The sequence below is a fragment of the Triturus cristatus genome, chromosome 2_2, assembly GCF_964204655.1.
Source record: "Triturus cristatus chromosome 2_2, aTriCri1.1, whole genome shotgun sequence".
NCBI classification, from domain to species: domain Eukaryota; kingdom Metazoa; phylum Chordata; class Amphibia; order Caudata; family Salamandridae; genus Triturus; species Triturus cristatus.
Window position 1 is genome coordinate 1,011,485,900 of NC_140582.1, and position 17,092 is coordinate 1,011,502,991.

General features: G+C 44.9%; 1 protein-coding gene across 1 annotated transcript in view; it reads left to right on the forward strand.

Annotated features, from left to right (window-relative positions):
• Window positions 1-17,092, forward strand: part of MAN2B2 (mannosidase alpha class 2B member 2) — a 389,507-nt gene that overhangs the window by 175,228 nt on the left and 197,187 nt on the right. The window contains exons 7-8 of the mRNA XM_085642446.1: window positions 8,344-8,542; window positions 12,752-12,942. Of these exons, the coding sequence (XP_085498572.1) occupies window positions 8,344-8,542; window positions 12,752-12,942 (390 nt within the window). The remainder of the gene's footprint in view (window positions 1-8,343; window positions 8,543-12,751; window positions 12,943-17,092) is intronic.

The following is a 17,092-nucleotide window of genomic DNA, read 5'->3' on the forward strand; positions in this document are numbered from 1 at the left end:
AATAGGAAAGTGTGTGTTTGAGACAAACATGAGTGTATTTCCAGAACTCATAACTTGATGTTAGTTAAAATAATGGGTGAATTTCTAGAATATATTTAATGCTTACCTTTGAGTGATAAATTGTGCAGTATGGGAAAGACTTATTACTAATATGAATACTATCCTGTCAGGGGCATTGCAGCAATGATGCATTCAAAATCCATAAAGCCTTTTTAAGTCTGGCATTAGCCTAGACCTATTGATTTTATTTTTTAAATATATGTATAATATAGTTATTTAAAGGGGCTTTCAGCCAGCTATCTTCATCCATTGGTCTATTGGTGTGTCATTCACATATTGCTTCCGCCCACAACAGCATAGGGTGTGGGTCAGCCCACTTCAGCCACTGGATAACTTCCCTTTGAGTGACTGCATTTTTCTCTTTCACATGGAGCACATCTGCCCACAAGATAGTTCTCTTCAGTGCCAGTGTTTTTACTTTATTACCTTGGTGTTGCTTTTGTGTTAAGAGTCTGATGAGATAGCACGGTGAGTTCTACCAGTTTGCCATGTTGATTACAGGGCACATTCCAGCTTTATTGGATCCTTCTCCTCCTGGTGCTGTTGTAAATTGCGATTCTCCTATTTACATGACCAGAGAATCTGGATTTCATTAAAGACACGGAGGCTAACATTATGCTTACACTTTTAATTGCGTCACCAGGACAGCCGCATACATCACAAAGGAAGTATTCCAAATAGAACATTAACAATAGTAAAAGGCATGAGCCCACAGTATTCTGCCTCTTTTAAATCGCGAAAAACAGGAAAAGTTCGATAAAATCCTTTGAACTTAGTAAGTGAAGAAAAAACGTCTTGGTGAAATGTAGGAAGTCGTAGAAGGAAGGACACCGAAGATGGAGAAGGAGAAGAAACTCAAATCCAAAAAATTCTTTAGAGAGCATCTGCAAAAGAGAGAGAATTAGTGCAAGTATAATAAGAGTAAAAGACTCATGAAAAACAACAATGTATAAAAGGCATGAAAAGTATGTCAAGTCAACAATAACAAGTCAAGTCAACAATATAATACCTATAGAATATAATAATAAACATTAGAATAATTTCTATAGAAGCATAACAACCTCCAAAGGGAAAGAGGAGGGGGGGATAATGTTAGCCTCCGTGTCTTTAATGAAATCCAGATTCTCTGGTCATGTAAATAGGAGAATCGCAATTTCATTACAAGACCGGAGGCTACCATTATGCTTGTTGGTAGCTTTGTAATACTACGTCAGACACATGCGGGATAGGTTTACAGTAATGATGAGCAAAGGTCCGAGCATTAGACCAATCAGCAGCCTTGAGGATATCATCCAACTTACCTCCTGACCAGAAGGACTTACTGGCCATAGCTCCTCTGATAGAGTGTGGTTTAAAAATATTAAGGTCGATACCTGCTAGGTTCATCACAATTTTAACCCATCTAGAGATAGAACTGGAAGAAACAGGCTTATGTGGTTTAACGAAGGAAATGAGCAATTGGTTTGCACTAGGAGGTCGAAGAGAATTCATTCTAGAGTCGTATTCTTTCATACAGTCAACTACACAGAGTTTGGGGTAATCATCAAAACGAGGGTAAAAAAATAGAATTGGACATGGTCTTTGTTCTTCTGAAGAGCTCAAAGTTTACTCCGAACATGCTATAAGATCTATTAGATATCTCCAGAGCCTTGACATCAGAGACTCTTCGACAGGAAATTAAGCAAAGTAAAGTAGCTAGTTTAATAGAAAGTTTTTTTATTGTCTAAGAGTGAATTAATGGGCCAAACTGAAAAAAGGTCAAGGATTAGGTTCACATCCCAAAGGGATTGATATCTGGGTCTAGGAGGTCTTCTGAGTCTGATACTTTTAAGGACCCTGCAAATAATTGCATTTTTACCAATAGTTTTACCGTTGACGAGGGAGTGGCCGGCGGAGATGGCAGATCTATAACAATTGATAGATCTATAACTAAGGCCTCTTTCAAATTGTTCCACTAGAAAGTTGATTATGTCAACGATAGGTGCCTGAACGGAATCCAGATTCCTTTCCAAGCACCAACGAACCCAAGATTTCCAAATGTTGTTGTATCGGTAGTGTGTGCCAGGGGCCCAGGATTCGCCAAGGAGAGTTGAAGCTGTTGACGAAAGTCCTGAGAGATCATTGGATCTCCTGACACTCTCCAGGCAAGAAGGTTCAGTTTCCCTGATTGAACCATGGGGTGAAGATGACCGTCTATGTCTGTAAGAAGGTCCGCAAGGAAGGGAATTAGGAATGGGGAGTCGTAGCTCATCTCTAGGGCAGTTGGGAACCAGGCTTGAGAGGGCCAGAAGGGAGTGATTAACACGATTGAGCATTGGTGGAGTCTGACTTTCTGAAGCACTCTCTGAATCATGGAAAAGGGGGGAAAGGCGTAGCTGTTTCTGCCTTGCCAAGGTTGGAGGAAGGCATTCACTGCCAGAGCACCCGGATCTGGAATCCAACTGTAATAATTCTTGATTTGGAAGGTTAATCTGCTGGCAAAGAGGTCTAAAACCAGAGGTCCCCAATAGAAGTTGAGGGAATTGAAGACGGAGACGTTGAGTTTCCAATCGCTGAAGTCCAGAAGGAACCTTGAATTCCAGTCTGCCGATACATTGGATTTGCCTGGGAGATATTCGGCTCTTAAGGCGATTTTGTGTTCCAAGCAGAACATCCAAAGTTTCTTGGCAAGATTGGAGAGGTCGGCAGATTTGGTTCCACCTAGCCGATTTATGTAGGCTACGGCGGAGATATTGTCTATTTTCAGGATGATAGACCTGCCCTGAATGAATTGTTTGAAACTCATCAAGGCGTAAAGACCAGCTGTCAATTCCAGAAAATTTATATGATGTAAGGATTCTTCCGGAGACCAAATTCCACCAGTGTTCTGGCCTTGAAAGCATGCTCCCCAGCCATGAAGGCTGGCATCTGATTCTAAAACGAATTCTGGAGTTGAGCCAAAAATTGCTTTCCCATTCCATGCCTCTAAGTTGTTTAACCACCAGGTCAGTTCTACCTTGGCCTCCTGGTCTAGCGAGATAAGGTCTCCGTACCAGAGGCCCGATTGAAGGGCCCTCGCTTTCACTCTCTGAAGTGCACGGTAATTTAGAGGGCCTGGGAAGATGGCTTGAATCGAAGAGGAAAGGAGACCTAGTAATCTGGCTAATTCCCTTAGGGGAAAACTCTGAAGTTTTAGGATATGTCTTATTTCTTTTTTTATTTTGGATATCTTTTTTGGAGGAAGGAGAAGTAGACAACTTGTGGTATCTACTGAAAAACCAAGGAATTCTAGTTTTTTTTGAAGGTGAAAGGATGGATTTTTCTCTGTTTATAATAAACCCCAGGTTTTCCAAAAGGTCCATCACAGTATTTAGATCTTGGAGAATTTGACAATGGTCCTGAGAGAGGATGAGGATATCGTCTAGATAAACTATCATGCGGATACCTTTTTTTCTTAAACAGGAAGCGATTGATCTCATTACCTTGGTGAAACACCAGGGGGCTGAAGAAAGTCCGAAGGGGAGAGCCTTGAATTGGAAAAGACGGTTTTTCCAAAGAAATTGAAGGAAGGGTTGGTGGGTTTTGGCCATAGGAATCGTGAAGTAGGCGTCCTTTAGGTCTAACTTTACAAGCCAGTCGTCTTTTAGAAGTAAATCCCTCAGAAGGTGAATACCTTCCATCTTGAAGTGTCTGTAGACAAGGAATTTGTTGAGGGCTCTTAAATTTATGACGGGTCTCCACCCCTTGTCTTTTTTCTTGACAAGGAAGAGGGTGCTTATGAATTTTAGCATCTCTAAAGGGACTTCTACTATAGCACCCTTCTGAAGCATAGAGGAGATCTCCTCCTCTATAATCTTTTCCTGATCTAGGGAAAGAGGCATTTCTTTTGGGAAAGAAGATTGGTAAGGAGTTTGGATAAAGTCTATCATGAATCCCTTCACGGTATTTAAAACCCATGGGTCTTGTGTTATCAACTTCCAGTTGTTGAAAAAGAGTTTGAGTCTTCCACCCACTTTGGGGATAGGGGAATGAGGGGAAAGGGTAGAAATTATACTCACTTTGGTTGCTGTTGTCGGTAGATGGTCCGCGGGATCTGAAGCTTCTTGAGCGAAACCCTCTTCCTCTTTGCGGAAAGAATTGGGGAGTGTTTGGGTTGAAGAAGCCTCTTCCGGCATAACCTCTTCCTCTAGGGTAGGGCCTTCTGTTGAATCGGCCGGAAGACTGGCCCCGTCTACCGGCCCTTGCGAAAAGGTTATTCGAGTTAAACACTCTCTTCATATTCTGATGTGCTTTATCAAGGGCTGTGAACGTAGAAACGTATTTCCCTAGGGTCTTAATCAGGTCTTCTCCGAAAAGCAAGCCTTTAGGGTTGGCAGAAGGTTCTTTGTCTGCTAGATCACTGAGTTTCGGGCTAATCTTGGTTAGGACCACTCTTCTCCTCTCGGAATTCAGGCTGGCATTAGCGTTGCCTAACAGAACAAGAGCTCTCTGACTAAGTCCTCTAATGAGTTCTGTGTCGAGGGGAGTGCCATTAATATGGCTTTCTTCCGAAATATCGATGATTCTTGCCAATGGGCCCAGAATGTCAAGGACCCTATCCTGGCAGCCTTTTAAGGACCTCTCCATACCCTTTCTAGGATCTCTTCCGAGTTTGAAGAGATACTTGATAAGTTCTGGGTCGAGATTAGGAGTCTGGCAAGTCTTATCTGCAATGGAAGGACGAGAGCATTCAGCTCTTAGTAGGTTCCGAGCATCTCTATCAAGGGGGTTTCTCAGCCATTTGTTTATAAATTTGCTCACATGGTCGTGAGGAATCCAGTCTGAGCTCCTGGGATGTTTAATGTTGAGAGGAGAAAACATCTCTTGGCCCAAAGGGTCTAAGATGGTATCTTTTGAGTGAGAGAGGTCTTCATCTAGAGAGTTAAATTCAAGATCGTCTTGATCTAGGTCTAGGACATATTCGTCCGGAGAGTCAGAGGCGTCATCAATGTAGAGATCATCATCAGTAGCGAGGTCATTGTTTAGAGCACTTTGATATTTTGTGCCGCAAGGGACACCATGATATTTTGTGCCGCTGAGGACACCTTTATGTGTTGTGCCGCTAGGGACACCTTTATATGTTGTGCCGCTAGGGACACCCAGGGAGAAAGAGGTACTAGCCCCTTCAGTGCTCTTGGGGAAAAATTCTATGTTCTTACTTTTTTTGGTTCTTTTTCCCCTTGTGTGAGTGAGATCATCATTAGAGAGAGTATGTTGGTAAAGGGAGCTAATCTCTTCATCAGATAGGAAAGATCTTTTAGAAGTCATTACTTTGGACATGGTCTCCAACATACATGATCTCATTTCCTCGTGAATGATCTCTTTAAAAGCCTCATTATTTAAATTGGGGGTAGGCGCACTAGCCTCTGCTTCGTCTGAGTCGAAATCAGATATGATAGATGAAGGTAGGGATAATATTATCTTAATAATTAAATATTAATAAATAAAATACTCTCTCTCTTTTTTTTTTTTTTTTTAATAAATATAATGATGTAAATAATAATATTGAGTTAGATCTGTATTTTTTTTTTTTTTTAAATAAGGTTGAGAAATAAATTGATAAAATAAATGCTCAACAGTCTGTTAATTTTAAATCAGCAGTGCAGTCTGCCTATTAAACTAGAGGGAGCGTAGGCTGGAGAGAAAAAACGGTATCTGGTAAACAACTGTCTTCCTCCGGTGATCGAAATGCGCTCGAGCGCGATCACCGGAGGTTGTTTATGGCCTGGTTGTCATGACGAGCATGACGCGTGTAATACAGGCTGATAGGAGAGAGGAATGTTCCTTGGCAACACGACGACGTTAGCGACGCGTTGCCAAGGTTCATTCCTCTAATGGAGGAGGGGAAACGTACCGCTGAAAGCCCCCAAAAGGGCAGAACATGCAAAATAACGGAGTGTACCGTGGGGCGGACTGCGGGATGAAAAATCGGCTATGAGCGTCGGGAAACAGCACCAGTGCAAGGTAGAGTCCAACCTCCATAAATTGGAGGCGGGAGGGATAGAAACGGCGCTGAGGGAGGGAGAAAAAGTCCCGAAACAGCGTGAGGAAGGTGCGGAAGCGCGGGGGGGGTGGGGGGAGAGTCCCGAAACAGCGAGTAAAAGGTGCAGAAGCACGATAACACCAGAATGCGAGCGCGCAGGGTATGGGGAAAGACACCCAGTAAACTACATCAACAGGTACATGTAAAATACATCAAAATGGATTAAAACATTTTAAAAAACATCGCATAAAATGAACAAGACAATAGAGAAGCTAGTTAGATAAGGATCACAAAAGAGAACTTATCTGTCCTGGAGCTGGAGTTGTAAATTCATATTTATCCTTTTTACCTGACTGCTGCTATTTCACAACATATTAGATAGTGACCATTTGAAACTGTTCTTCATGAAGATGTAATTTTTCTTTTTTAGTATATACGCAATGAAATGCATTTCTAACTGCATTTGTGTATGTCGTGCTGGTATGTATTATAATTGAGGACTAGAGTTATATTTGTAAACCAGTTTAGTCTGTATGTCCTGCTTGTATGACTTTCTAGATTGCTTTCAGTGCTCTTGTATGTCGTGCTTATATAGACATTTTACTTGTATACTACTAATTTAAGCTCTGCTGTTTTGTTATCTGTCTATCTATTGATCTATCTATCGATCTATCCAAATCGGTATATGTATCTATCCAAATCTGTCTATGTATCTATCCAAATCTGTCTATGTATCTAGCTAGGCAACTCTATGTATCCATGCAACCTTGTCTATGTATGGAACCCTGTCTACAGATCTATCGAGCTATCGGTCTCTCTATGATTTCTTTATCAATCTCTTAATTGATTTCTTTATCGAGCTCTCCATTGATTTCACTATCGATCCCTCTATTGATTTCTCTATCGATCTCTCCATCTGTCTCACTATCTACCATCCTATCTATCTGACTGACTAACTATCTGTGTAACCCTCTATCTGTCTTTGCAAGCCTCCCTGTTTACCCATCTTTTCAAAGTTTCTTATCTATTTGCAATAAAGATTTACCAAAATGTTTTTTAAATGGCATTAGCAAAGAGGCTAGCAACAATGCAATTCAGTTGTCCTTTTTCGGTCGGGTGTTATCCAAGACCTTTTGATTGTACTAAAATTGTTTCTGATATAGCTATAGAGCTTTTCAGCCAGACTTCATCCATTAATCTGTAATTGTGCTATTCACGTTTTATTTCCTCCCACGGCAGCATGCATCACTGGGCAATGAGTCCCTCCCCTTCAGTCAGTGGCTGGCAGGGCTGCGAGTTACAGAAACCTTCCCATTCATATGAAGCACATCCACGTACAAAATAATTCTCCTCGGTGCCAGGGACTACTATAATATTGTGTACTTTTTGCTGGCCAAAATATATGGTGGTAGAATTGCTATGGATTTTTCACCATAGCCATTTTAGAGAGGTTTCTTTTATTTACGCTTTTAGTGAACATTGCTTCTGCCATTTTATTTGTCTTCATTATACTTACAATTCATATGGTGAGCACTAGAGTAGGAGTTTGATTTTAAATGTATTTAAAATGTGCCCCTCGTGTTCTTGAGAATGTAGTTATTTCATGAAAGAAAGTTTGGAGGCTACATCAACTATCCCTGTAATGTCTTTCCTGAAACACATCTCGCTCAAATAATACTGAGTGGGTTGAAGAATGGTTGCAGTACAAATAGTTTTCTAATTCGGATTGGTTTATTGACTAAGTCCTTGGTGCCGGGGGTCTGGAAAAACAATTTATGGTTATCTACAAAATGTAACAAATACCAACTCTTCTACCCAGACTAGCTTCTTTAAGGACTACCTGATGGTGACGGGGTGGCTGGCTTGGGCTGAAAATTGTAACAGTGCAACTTGGAATGAGCTTGTGAGATAAGATTTTTTCATCATTTCTTTTGTGGAAGTTCATCTTTTGCATACGAGACAAGTGTAGTTAATGCGTCCCCTGTGACCCACGAGTTACAGAAGTAAATTATTTCATTATCAGATTTACTGGGAATTTTCATTTATCAAGAAACTTTTCATTTTGGGAGTTACATCCTTCAGACTTTAATAAATTTGCTATTGCAGTGGGTGTCGGTGTAGCACAGATCTAACAACATGCATAAATGTGAAGATGTGCAGATTTCAAGCAACGTGTACTGAGAACGTGTGTTTCTAAGGCAGAAAAGTATATTTGTGTAAGCTGCATTTCAGGTTGCTTTCCCTGTTTCTTGCTTTAATTTCTCATTCGTTTTAATTTGTAGGGCTGTGACAAACAATTTTTCAACTCATCAGTTCAGTTTGAAAACATGGATCCACTGCTTGACTACATAAATAATCGTGCTGAGGAGTATGGTGTGAGAGTACAGTATGCCACCCTCAGCGACTACTTCCGGGCCCTTTATAGTGAAAATCTCACTTGGGATGTACGGAATGATCAAGACTTTCTTCCATATTCCACAGGTGCGTAGGGTGACTGCGTAATGTCCTGGAACTTTTCTGACCTCGTGTACTCTGCAGCAACGCTTATGATACTTGTTTTAGTGTCTCAGCTGATCCACTCATATCTATGCACGCTCTGCTCCTCATCCATTCCTGTGACATATCAAATTAAAGCCATTCTCTAGGTTGGAGCGAGCAGCTAGTGACTATACTTGCATATATTTACATATATTAAACGTTGCCCAGTTAGAGACCGTTTTACAAAGACAGATTCTACCACACTACTGGTCTTTGTTAATGTATTTAATTCAGCTGGGCAGTTTGACAGCTATTCCAGCAGACGCTGGTACCATATTCCCTTTTCATTAGGCACTGCTCTTTTATTTGTCTGGTAAAATGGACAGTGTGTTGGACATCCTAGATATCTTACTATTTAACATTTACATTAGTTTTTGTAGCTAGTATTGGAAGCCACGCTTGCAAATCTTGTTTAATTTCCTTTCAAATAAAATACATGCACAACTAGGAGGATTCTACAACACTGTGAGAACCTGGATTATTAACTGGGGGTGGAGGCAGAGCAAGGTGTTAGCTCGCACAGAGTTAAGTCGGTTTCATCGAGCAATTCTGGGTTTACTGGACAAGCTGCACCAGACTGACGAGCCCCAGTCAGGGTGAAACCGATCTTGGGTTGCTGGTGTTCCGGTTCAGGGAGGACTTGGCCTGCCAGTACAAGCTGTACTGTTCCTATTGGATCAGGACCAAGGCTGATTTGCATACGAATGGGCATGTGCTATCACTCTACCACTGAAAAAAGAAAAATACATACCAAACATCCTGCCTTAGCGTGATGGGTGTTAGGAAGCAGGGCCAGACTGGGAACCAAAACCGGCCTTGGTGAACTGCTCGGCCGGTGGCCCGAGGGGGTGCGGCCGAGCTGTTTGCAAGGGCCGGTTTCGGCCGATTTTGTTACCGGGCCGATATTGCCCTCAAGCCCGCACGTCTCTGTCAGCCACACCACCGAACTCCTCTGGACCGACCACTGCTGCTTCCACTTCGCCTTCCAGAAACCCACCACACACCACCGCACCAAACAAATCCCCCGCCGCTGCTGGAGCAAAATCACCGAAGACCAACTACATGCAAACCTCGCTCTCAGCCCACCCACCCAACCCTCCAACACCGACGACGCTGCCCACAGCCTCAGACGCTGGATCAAGGACTGCGCCAACACCCTCGCCCTGCTGAAGAAACCCCCACCCCACAGAGACACTAGCAAGAGGGCCAGCTGGTTCACCCCAGAACTCCTTGCCTCCAAGCAAGCCTGCCGGAAACTAGAGAAGGAATGGCACAGTGAACAAAATCCGGACAGCCACGCAGCACACAAGGACGGCATCCGCAACCACCACCACCACCTCATCAGGGCGGCCAAGAGGACCTCCTTCAAAGACCGCCTCGACAACAACGCACACAATAGCAAAGAGCTCTTCAACATCGTGAAGGAACTCTCCAACCCCAGCTCCAACACAAACGACATCCTGCCGTCGCAAGCGCTGTGCGACTCCCTCGCCACCTTCTTCCACCACAAGATAGCAGACATCCACGACAGATTCAACACCCAGACAGCCCCAACAGACAGCAACACAACAGACCCTCGGCACACCATCGACCAAGACCCCCGTGTTAGCCTGGGCCAGCGTGAGCGTCGATGACACCATCAAGACCATGAGCACAATCCACTGCGGGTCTCCGTCAGACCCATTCCTGCACCACGTCTTCAACAAAGCAAGCAGCTCCATCGCACCCCACCTATGCAACGTCATCAACCTCTCCCTCGAGACCGCGACCTTCCCAGAGAGCTGGAAACATGCCAAGATAAACGCCCTACTCAAAAAACCTAAGGCAGACCCAAGAGACCTCAAGAACTTCCGGCCCATTTCTCTGCTCCCCTTCCCGGCCAAGGTCATCAAGAAAATCGTCAACAGACAGCTAACCCGTTACCTCGAAGAAAACAGAATCCTGGACCCTTCCCAGTGAGGGTTCCGCAGCAACCACAGCACCGAGACTGCCCTCATCGCCTCCACCGACGACATCAGGACCCTGCTGGACAATGGTGAGAGCGCAGCACTCATCCTCCTAGACCTCTCCGCCGCCTTCGACACCGTCTGCCACCGCACACTACGCGCACGCCTCCACGCCGCATGGATCCGAGACAAGGCTCTGGAATGGACCACCTCCTTCCTACGGCACAACCCAAAGCGTCCGCCTCCTCTCATTCCGTTCCAAAGCCCCCGAGATCATCTGCGGCGTACCCCAGGGATCCTCCCTCAGCCCAACATTGTTCAACATTTGCATGGCCCCGCTCGCACACGTCGTCCGACAGTACGACCTCAACATAATCTCCTAAGCCGACGACACTCAACTGATCCTCTCCCTCACCAAGGACCCCATCACCGCCAAAGCCAACCTCCACGAAGGAATGAAGGCCATTGCCGACTGGATGAAGATCAGCCGTCTGAAGCTGAACTCAGACAAGACGGAGGTCCTCATCCTCGGCTCCATCCCTTCAGCCTAGGACGACTCCTGGTGGCCGACGGCACTGGGGGCAGCCCCGACACCCACCGACCACGCACGCAACCTGGAAATCATCCTCGACTCAACGCTTTCAATGACCAAGCAAGTCAACGCCGTCTCCTCCTCCTCCTTCAACACCCTCCATATGCTTCGCAAGATCTACAGATGGATCCCGACAGATACAAGAAAGACAGTCACCCAGGCCCTCGTCAGCAGCAGACTACGGAAATGCCCTCTATGCGGGAGCCCCGACCAAGCTCATCAAACGACTACAACGCATCCAAAACGCCTCGGCACGACTGATCCTCGACGTACCACGACATGGCCATATCACCCCCCACTTGGGAAACCTGCACTGGCTCCCCGTCAACAAGAGGATATCCTTCAAGCTCCTCATCCACGCACACAAAGCACTCCACAAGACCGGCCCAGCCTACCTCAACAGACGGCTCTCCTTCTACATCCCCAACCGCCAGCTACGCTCCGCCGACCTCTCAATCGCCACCGTCCCGCGTATCCGAAGAACAACCACCGGCGGGAAATCCTTCTCCCACCTTGCCGCCAAGACATGGAACACCCTCCCACTGAGCCTATGACAGACCCAAGACCCGCTGACCTTCAGGAGGATACTCAAGACATGGCTGTTCGATCAGTAGCCACCCCCCCCCCGCCCCCCCCCCCCCCCCTCCTCAGCGCCTTGAGACCCTCACGGGTATGTAGTGCGCTTTACAAATTATTGATTTATTGAATGCAAAAACCTTTGAAATGCTCCTTTTCTGTCATGCATGTCATTAAAGTGACAAGCAGCTCGGAAGTGGGCGTTGTTCTGACTGATGGTGCACATTTGTTCCAGCACATATTTTTTGACCTGATGGGATGTATTCCTAATATATTGCTTAAAGCATGGACAAACCATAACATATACGACATAATCTGAATTGCATTTTATTTTCGAACGATTTTAGGTTTATTTGAGTATGGTGCCATATAGGTTTTGGTAGTCGTGCTATAAAAGTTGTCACACGTAAACCTGTAAAGCCAGAAAGGCTATTTTTTGTTTGTTTGTACCTACAAATGTGTTAGGTCCTGGGTATTCACATACCTTTCTTTATCCCATTTACGCTATGGAAAGGGTTGTAGGTAAACACTACTGAAAGACAAGAGTAAATCCTTTCCAGGTGATAATTGGAAGGGATATCACCAAAATTCGGGTTTCTCCATGGAAAAAAATAATTTGTACAGAAAAAAAGCAATCGCAAATATTAATTCATGTGCTTAATTGTTCAACATGTACAATTAGGCAAATGTAACAGGTTATGCTTGTGAGTGTCCCTCGAATGCTGCAACATTCAAGGAGGTAAATCGAGCCACAGTCCAGGAACTGGAAGGATTGATTTACATAATCAAATAATTTAGAAAACAATACCTCCGAAAAGAGTAATTGATGACAAAAACCTTTGAGGGGGAAGCAGAGCAAGGTAAGTCCCTCCTTGAAATAGCAGGCATTGCAGTATTACGTTAGTATTTGAACGTAAATCAAACTTTATTTATTGTTAAATTGAAATAAAAATGTGTCAACACTATGTTTAGCAACACTCATAGCTTCAGTTCTTGATCTGCTGTGTTAAAAAGCTTAGCTTCTTCTTTCACTTATAGAGCCTTTTCAGGCGTGGACTGGATTCTACGCATCACGCAGCGTGCTAAAGGGCGTCGCGCGAAGAGCGAGCTCACTTCTGTATGCAGGAGAGTCGGCCTTTGCCCAGCACCATCTGAAGTACCCATCTGGCTCTGTGTGTAAAATGTGGGCACTAGAGCAGCTCCGCAACCTTCGCTGGCAAGTATCAGAGGTGATGTATTGTTTGTTGTATAAGAGAAGGTTAAAGTTTCTGGTTCTGCATAATTGTGACTTTAATAGAGACTGTGACATCTGGGATGACTGGTGTTGTTGGAATAAAGGACTAATGCATCCGCTGTAGGGATCTGTGTTTGATTTCAGTGTCTCATGTTCAAATCCTGGCATGTTTCTCTCTGTTTCTTACGTTGTTGATTAAGTGAATGCCATTGAGCTTGTTAACAATTAACTGCTATTCTTGCTTGATAATGATGTCTTTTGCTAGGTAAAATGGCTGATACCCTAGTATTTAATTTGTAAGTAAATATATAAGTGCAGCTGCTCGAAATTTCGCTTATGTGGCTGCTGCCCACGTTTCCCTCTGGAAGTGTCCACTGGTGCCAACCATGTCCACCACTGGCCCTGCCCGCTGCCTGTATGGACACTGCTCAGAGCAGATTAAAGCTAGCAATCGAAGTGGACGAGCCTGCATTATTCAAAGAGTATTCTGGGGTTTTACCCTCCGAGAAAGTTTGAAAATATAGAGACAGTGCATTTTACCACCTTCTGTTCACTTACATTTGCTAGAAACTCATAAGCTTTGAAAGCTAGATCTGAAAATGCGTTCATGAAATATTCCAGTACTTACGTGGTCCAGTTTGAGGGGGGGTTAAGGGTTATTTGTTAGTAAAGGTAAAACCTTCTGTATCATGGCAGCTCTCGGAAGCAACCAACTTAAATTAAGCCGCACTGCGCCTGACCTCAAAGCCCCATGGAACACCAGATAGAGGCTAATACATTGTTGTGCGATCATATGCTTCCGGGTCCACCCAGAGCACAACAGGACCATGCCAATGATAGCGGTGCGCTAAATAAAAAATGTCAGTGTTGGGTAGATTAAGATTATGACCTGTCCTCATGGTATTCACATTAATGCTCTAGGCATCACAGTGCCAATGTGCACCTTTGTGCCAGGGCGGCAGCACAGACAGGTCATACCTTGTCCTTTGGCATCAAATGCATTATGTTTTGAACATTATTTATGGTTCTCTGTAACACACAACTCCTTGAAAGCCTTCAGAGGGGTGGCCTGGGGAAGCTTATGATAAAATTCGTTTTTGTCTCCTCCGCCCAGTTAGTTTCTTGTAAATACTGAAAAAGCAGATGTCCAGCAGACAGTGTTATCAAGCAACAGCCAGTGCTATCCAGCAGTCCAGGGAGGAGGGCAGGAGTGGAGCACAGGTCCTCAGGCTTGAAAGGTGACAGTTTTACTTCGAGGCCACATTTCCTCTAGTAACTGCACTGCCAGTGGCACTCCTCAAGTAGGTACTCAGAACGGAAGTCCCCTGCTGGGACTGTGCTGCTTCTTCTTACTGTAGCATCATTTAAAGTCCAGCCTGTCCCGTCCCCTGAAGCTCCAAGCATCCCCCTAGACATGTCCCAAAGGTGCCCAGCCTCAGACTGCTCTAGCACTTGTGCAGGACAAATCTAAACAAGCACAAAATACCAGCTTAGGTCGGTCTGCGCAGAAAACCTGTTTACAGTGGAATGGAGCAATCCAGGCCCATATTAGTGAATGTCAAAGTGATGTTCTTTTGGTTCCTTTGCCAAAAGCCTCCTAACGTGGCCTATATTTCAATCCCCGTTTACAAATGATTTGCATGAAATGTAGCAACTGGCTGCACAATAAAAAACCCAAAACACCCCTAGAAGCAAAGAACAGAAGAATGCACAGACCCTTCACATGCTGTGGGTTTCCTACCGAATATAAAGAGAGATTATTTCACTTCTAACTGTTCCATCACTTAATGTATGGAATGTAGCGTGTTCTGAATCGAGGTTCTGGGAATTTATAATTCAGTGTTTATCAGAAGAATTGTGACGTGGGCAGCTCAGACACATTAAATATGATGTCCAGTTTTCTTAGGGGATAGGATACTATGCACAATCATGGTGCCCTTTTTAAATGGGTATTAGCAAGCCATAGCTTGCTCAAAGCAGCAGATTAAAGCCGTATGAAAGAAGCAATCCCTGTTGAATTTTATTTGCAAATGAACCTGTTGAGATTGTTCTTGGGGTCCACAAAGAAACGTTTCTAGCCTGCTAGCCCCCGGAGGAGGATGATGAATCCTGCGGTACATTTGATGTTAATGTTAATGAGACTTATTGAGCGCACAAATACCCGGGGGTGTCTTAGCGCTATTGACTGCCGTAGTTTGTCCTCGTTACTCAGTTCTGGAAAAGCCACGTTTTTAGCTTTTTTCTAAAAACGGTGAGGAAAGCTGCTCCTCTCAACTCTGCCGGTAGTGTGTGTGTCCCCGTGGAAAGAAGAGACACGGACACAGGATTCTTACTGCTCAGCTCCTTTATTGGTTCCTTCCTCATCCCGGGCTAACGGCTAACTGCAGCCTCTAGCCCTCCGCTCCTCCCTTTCCGCCTGCCCTAGTCCCCACTCAGGCCGGTCCTAGTGCCTGACCTGTTTGGTCATTGTGCACTGTTACATCGGCACCATTACATCTCCCCCCTCTGTAAATGAAAAGCAAAATAAGAACAACACAGCAACTGTCTCTCTCTCTTTTTTTTTTTTTTTAAAGTTCCTCTATGAGGCGAGACGGTTTTGTGATGACCCGTCTGGGGCGTGACTGGAGTTCAGGATTGTCACACTCGTTCTCGTCGGCCATTTACATCAATGCCTGACTGCGGTGGGGCAGTGTCTCTGGTTCTCTTTTCTCCATTTTCAGTTCAGTCAGTAGTTCCTTAATGTTGGGTCCGCACATTTTAAAGTGTGTCACGTTCCTGGTAAGTCTTCTTCCGTCGGTCTCTGCAGTGATCATAGTTCCTTTTTGTTGTATCACCTTCAGCGGAACCTCATGGTACTTGCTATCAGTCTTCCGGGGCTGCTCTTGTCGTGCAAGCACCCAGTCTCCTTCTTGTATTTGAGGGGACGTAGCACGTCGTCGTTCATCAGCATAGTCCTTCATCTTTTCTTTCTTTATCTTGTCTCTGGCTGCCATCTCCTCATGGTCAGAGTCGGGATACTGTTCGTTTGCTGCCATATTCATCATTGGTAGTCTGGTGCGCACTGGGCGTCCCAGCATGAGAGTGGCAGGACATTTGCCTGTGGTGGAATGAGGCGTGTTTCGGTACGCTCGCAGTACCTCGTTGAGTGCCATCTGAAGGCTCTTTCCGGTGAGTTCTGCTTGCTGAATGGCTTGCTTGATCGTGGACATGAAGCGTTCGACCATTCCGTTGGCCTGAGGCCATAATGGTGTGATCTTGCGGTGCTTGAAGTTGAGGTGTTGAGCAAAATCAGCAAAGTCATGGCTGTTGAATGGAGGTCCGTTATCTGACTTCACCACTAGAGGAATGCCTCATGCGGCAAAGACCTCCTCTAGTATCGGTATGGTACTCAATGCTTTCGTGGATGAGCACAGTTGTGCGATGGGGAATCTGGAGTACTCGTCCATGATGACCAGGACATATTGGCCCGATTTTATTGGCCCAAAGAAGTCAATGGCAATGTGTTGCCAGACACCCTCCGGTAGTGGAGACATTTGTAGTGGTGCAGGAGGATCCGTACGGCTCACCAGTTGACACTGCGGGCAGTCTTTCAGGGTTGTCTCTACCATCAGGTCTAGTGTTGGAAACCAGACTCTTTCACGGAGTGCTCTTTTTGTGGCTGCTATGCCCCGGTGCCCTTCATGTGCTAAATTGATGACCCCTTGTCTGAGTTGTCGTGGGATCACTAGTCTGGTGTCTCGTAGGACGAGACCATTTGCTGCTATTGACAGTTCATCGTGGACATGTTTGAATGCCGCCATTTCTTGGTCGTTTTGTTCACTGCTTTGCGTGTGTCTCCAGCTGTTGGTTTGAATCCGAAGTTTCACCTCTTGCAGGGTGGCATCTGTTTGTGTCGCTTCACAAATGGCTTTCAGTGGAACAGCCGGAGGTCTCGCTTGGTCTACTACGAAGTGAATGTATTCGTCTGCAATTGATTGTTCTGATTTGCTGGATCTGATGGGGTGCCGGGACATGTAGTCTGCGGGGTTTGCAGCTTTTCCTGGCTTGTTAATGATGGTGTAGGTGTATTCCTGGAGCCGGAGGCCCCATCGATCTATTCTTGGTGGCATTTTTGCTCGTGGGTTTCCAAAAATTGTGATCAAGGC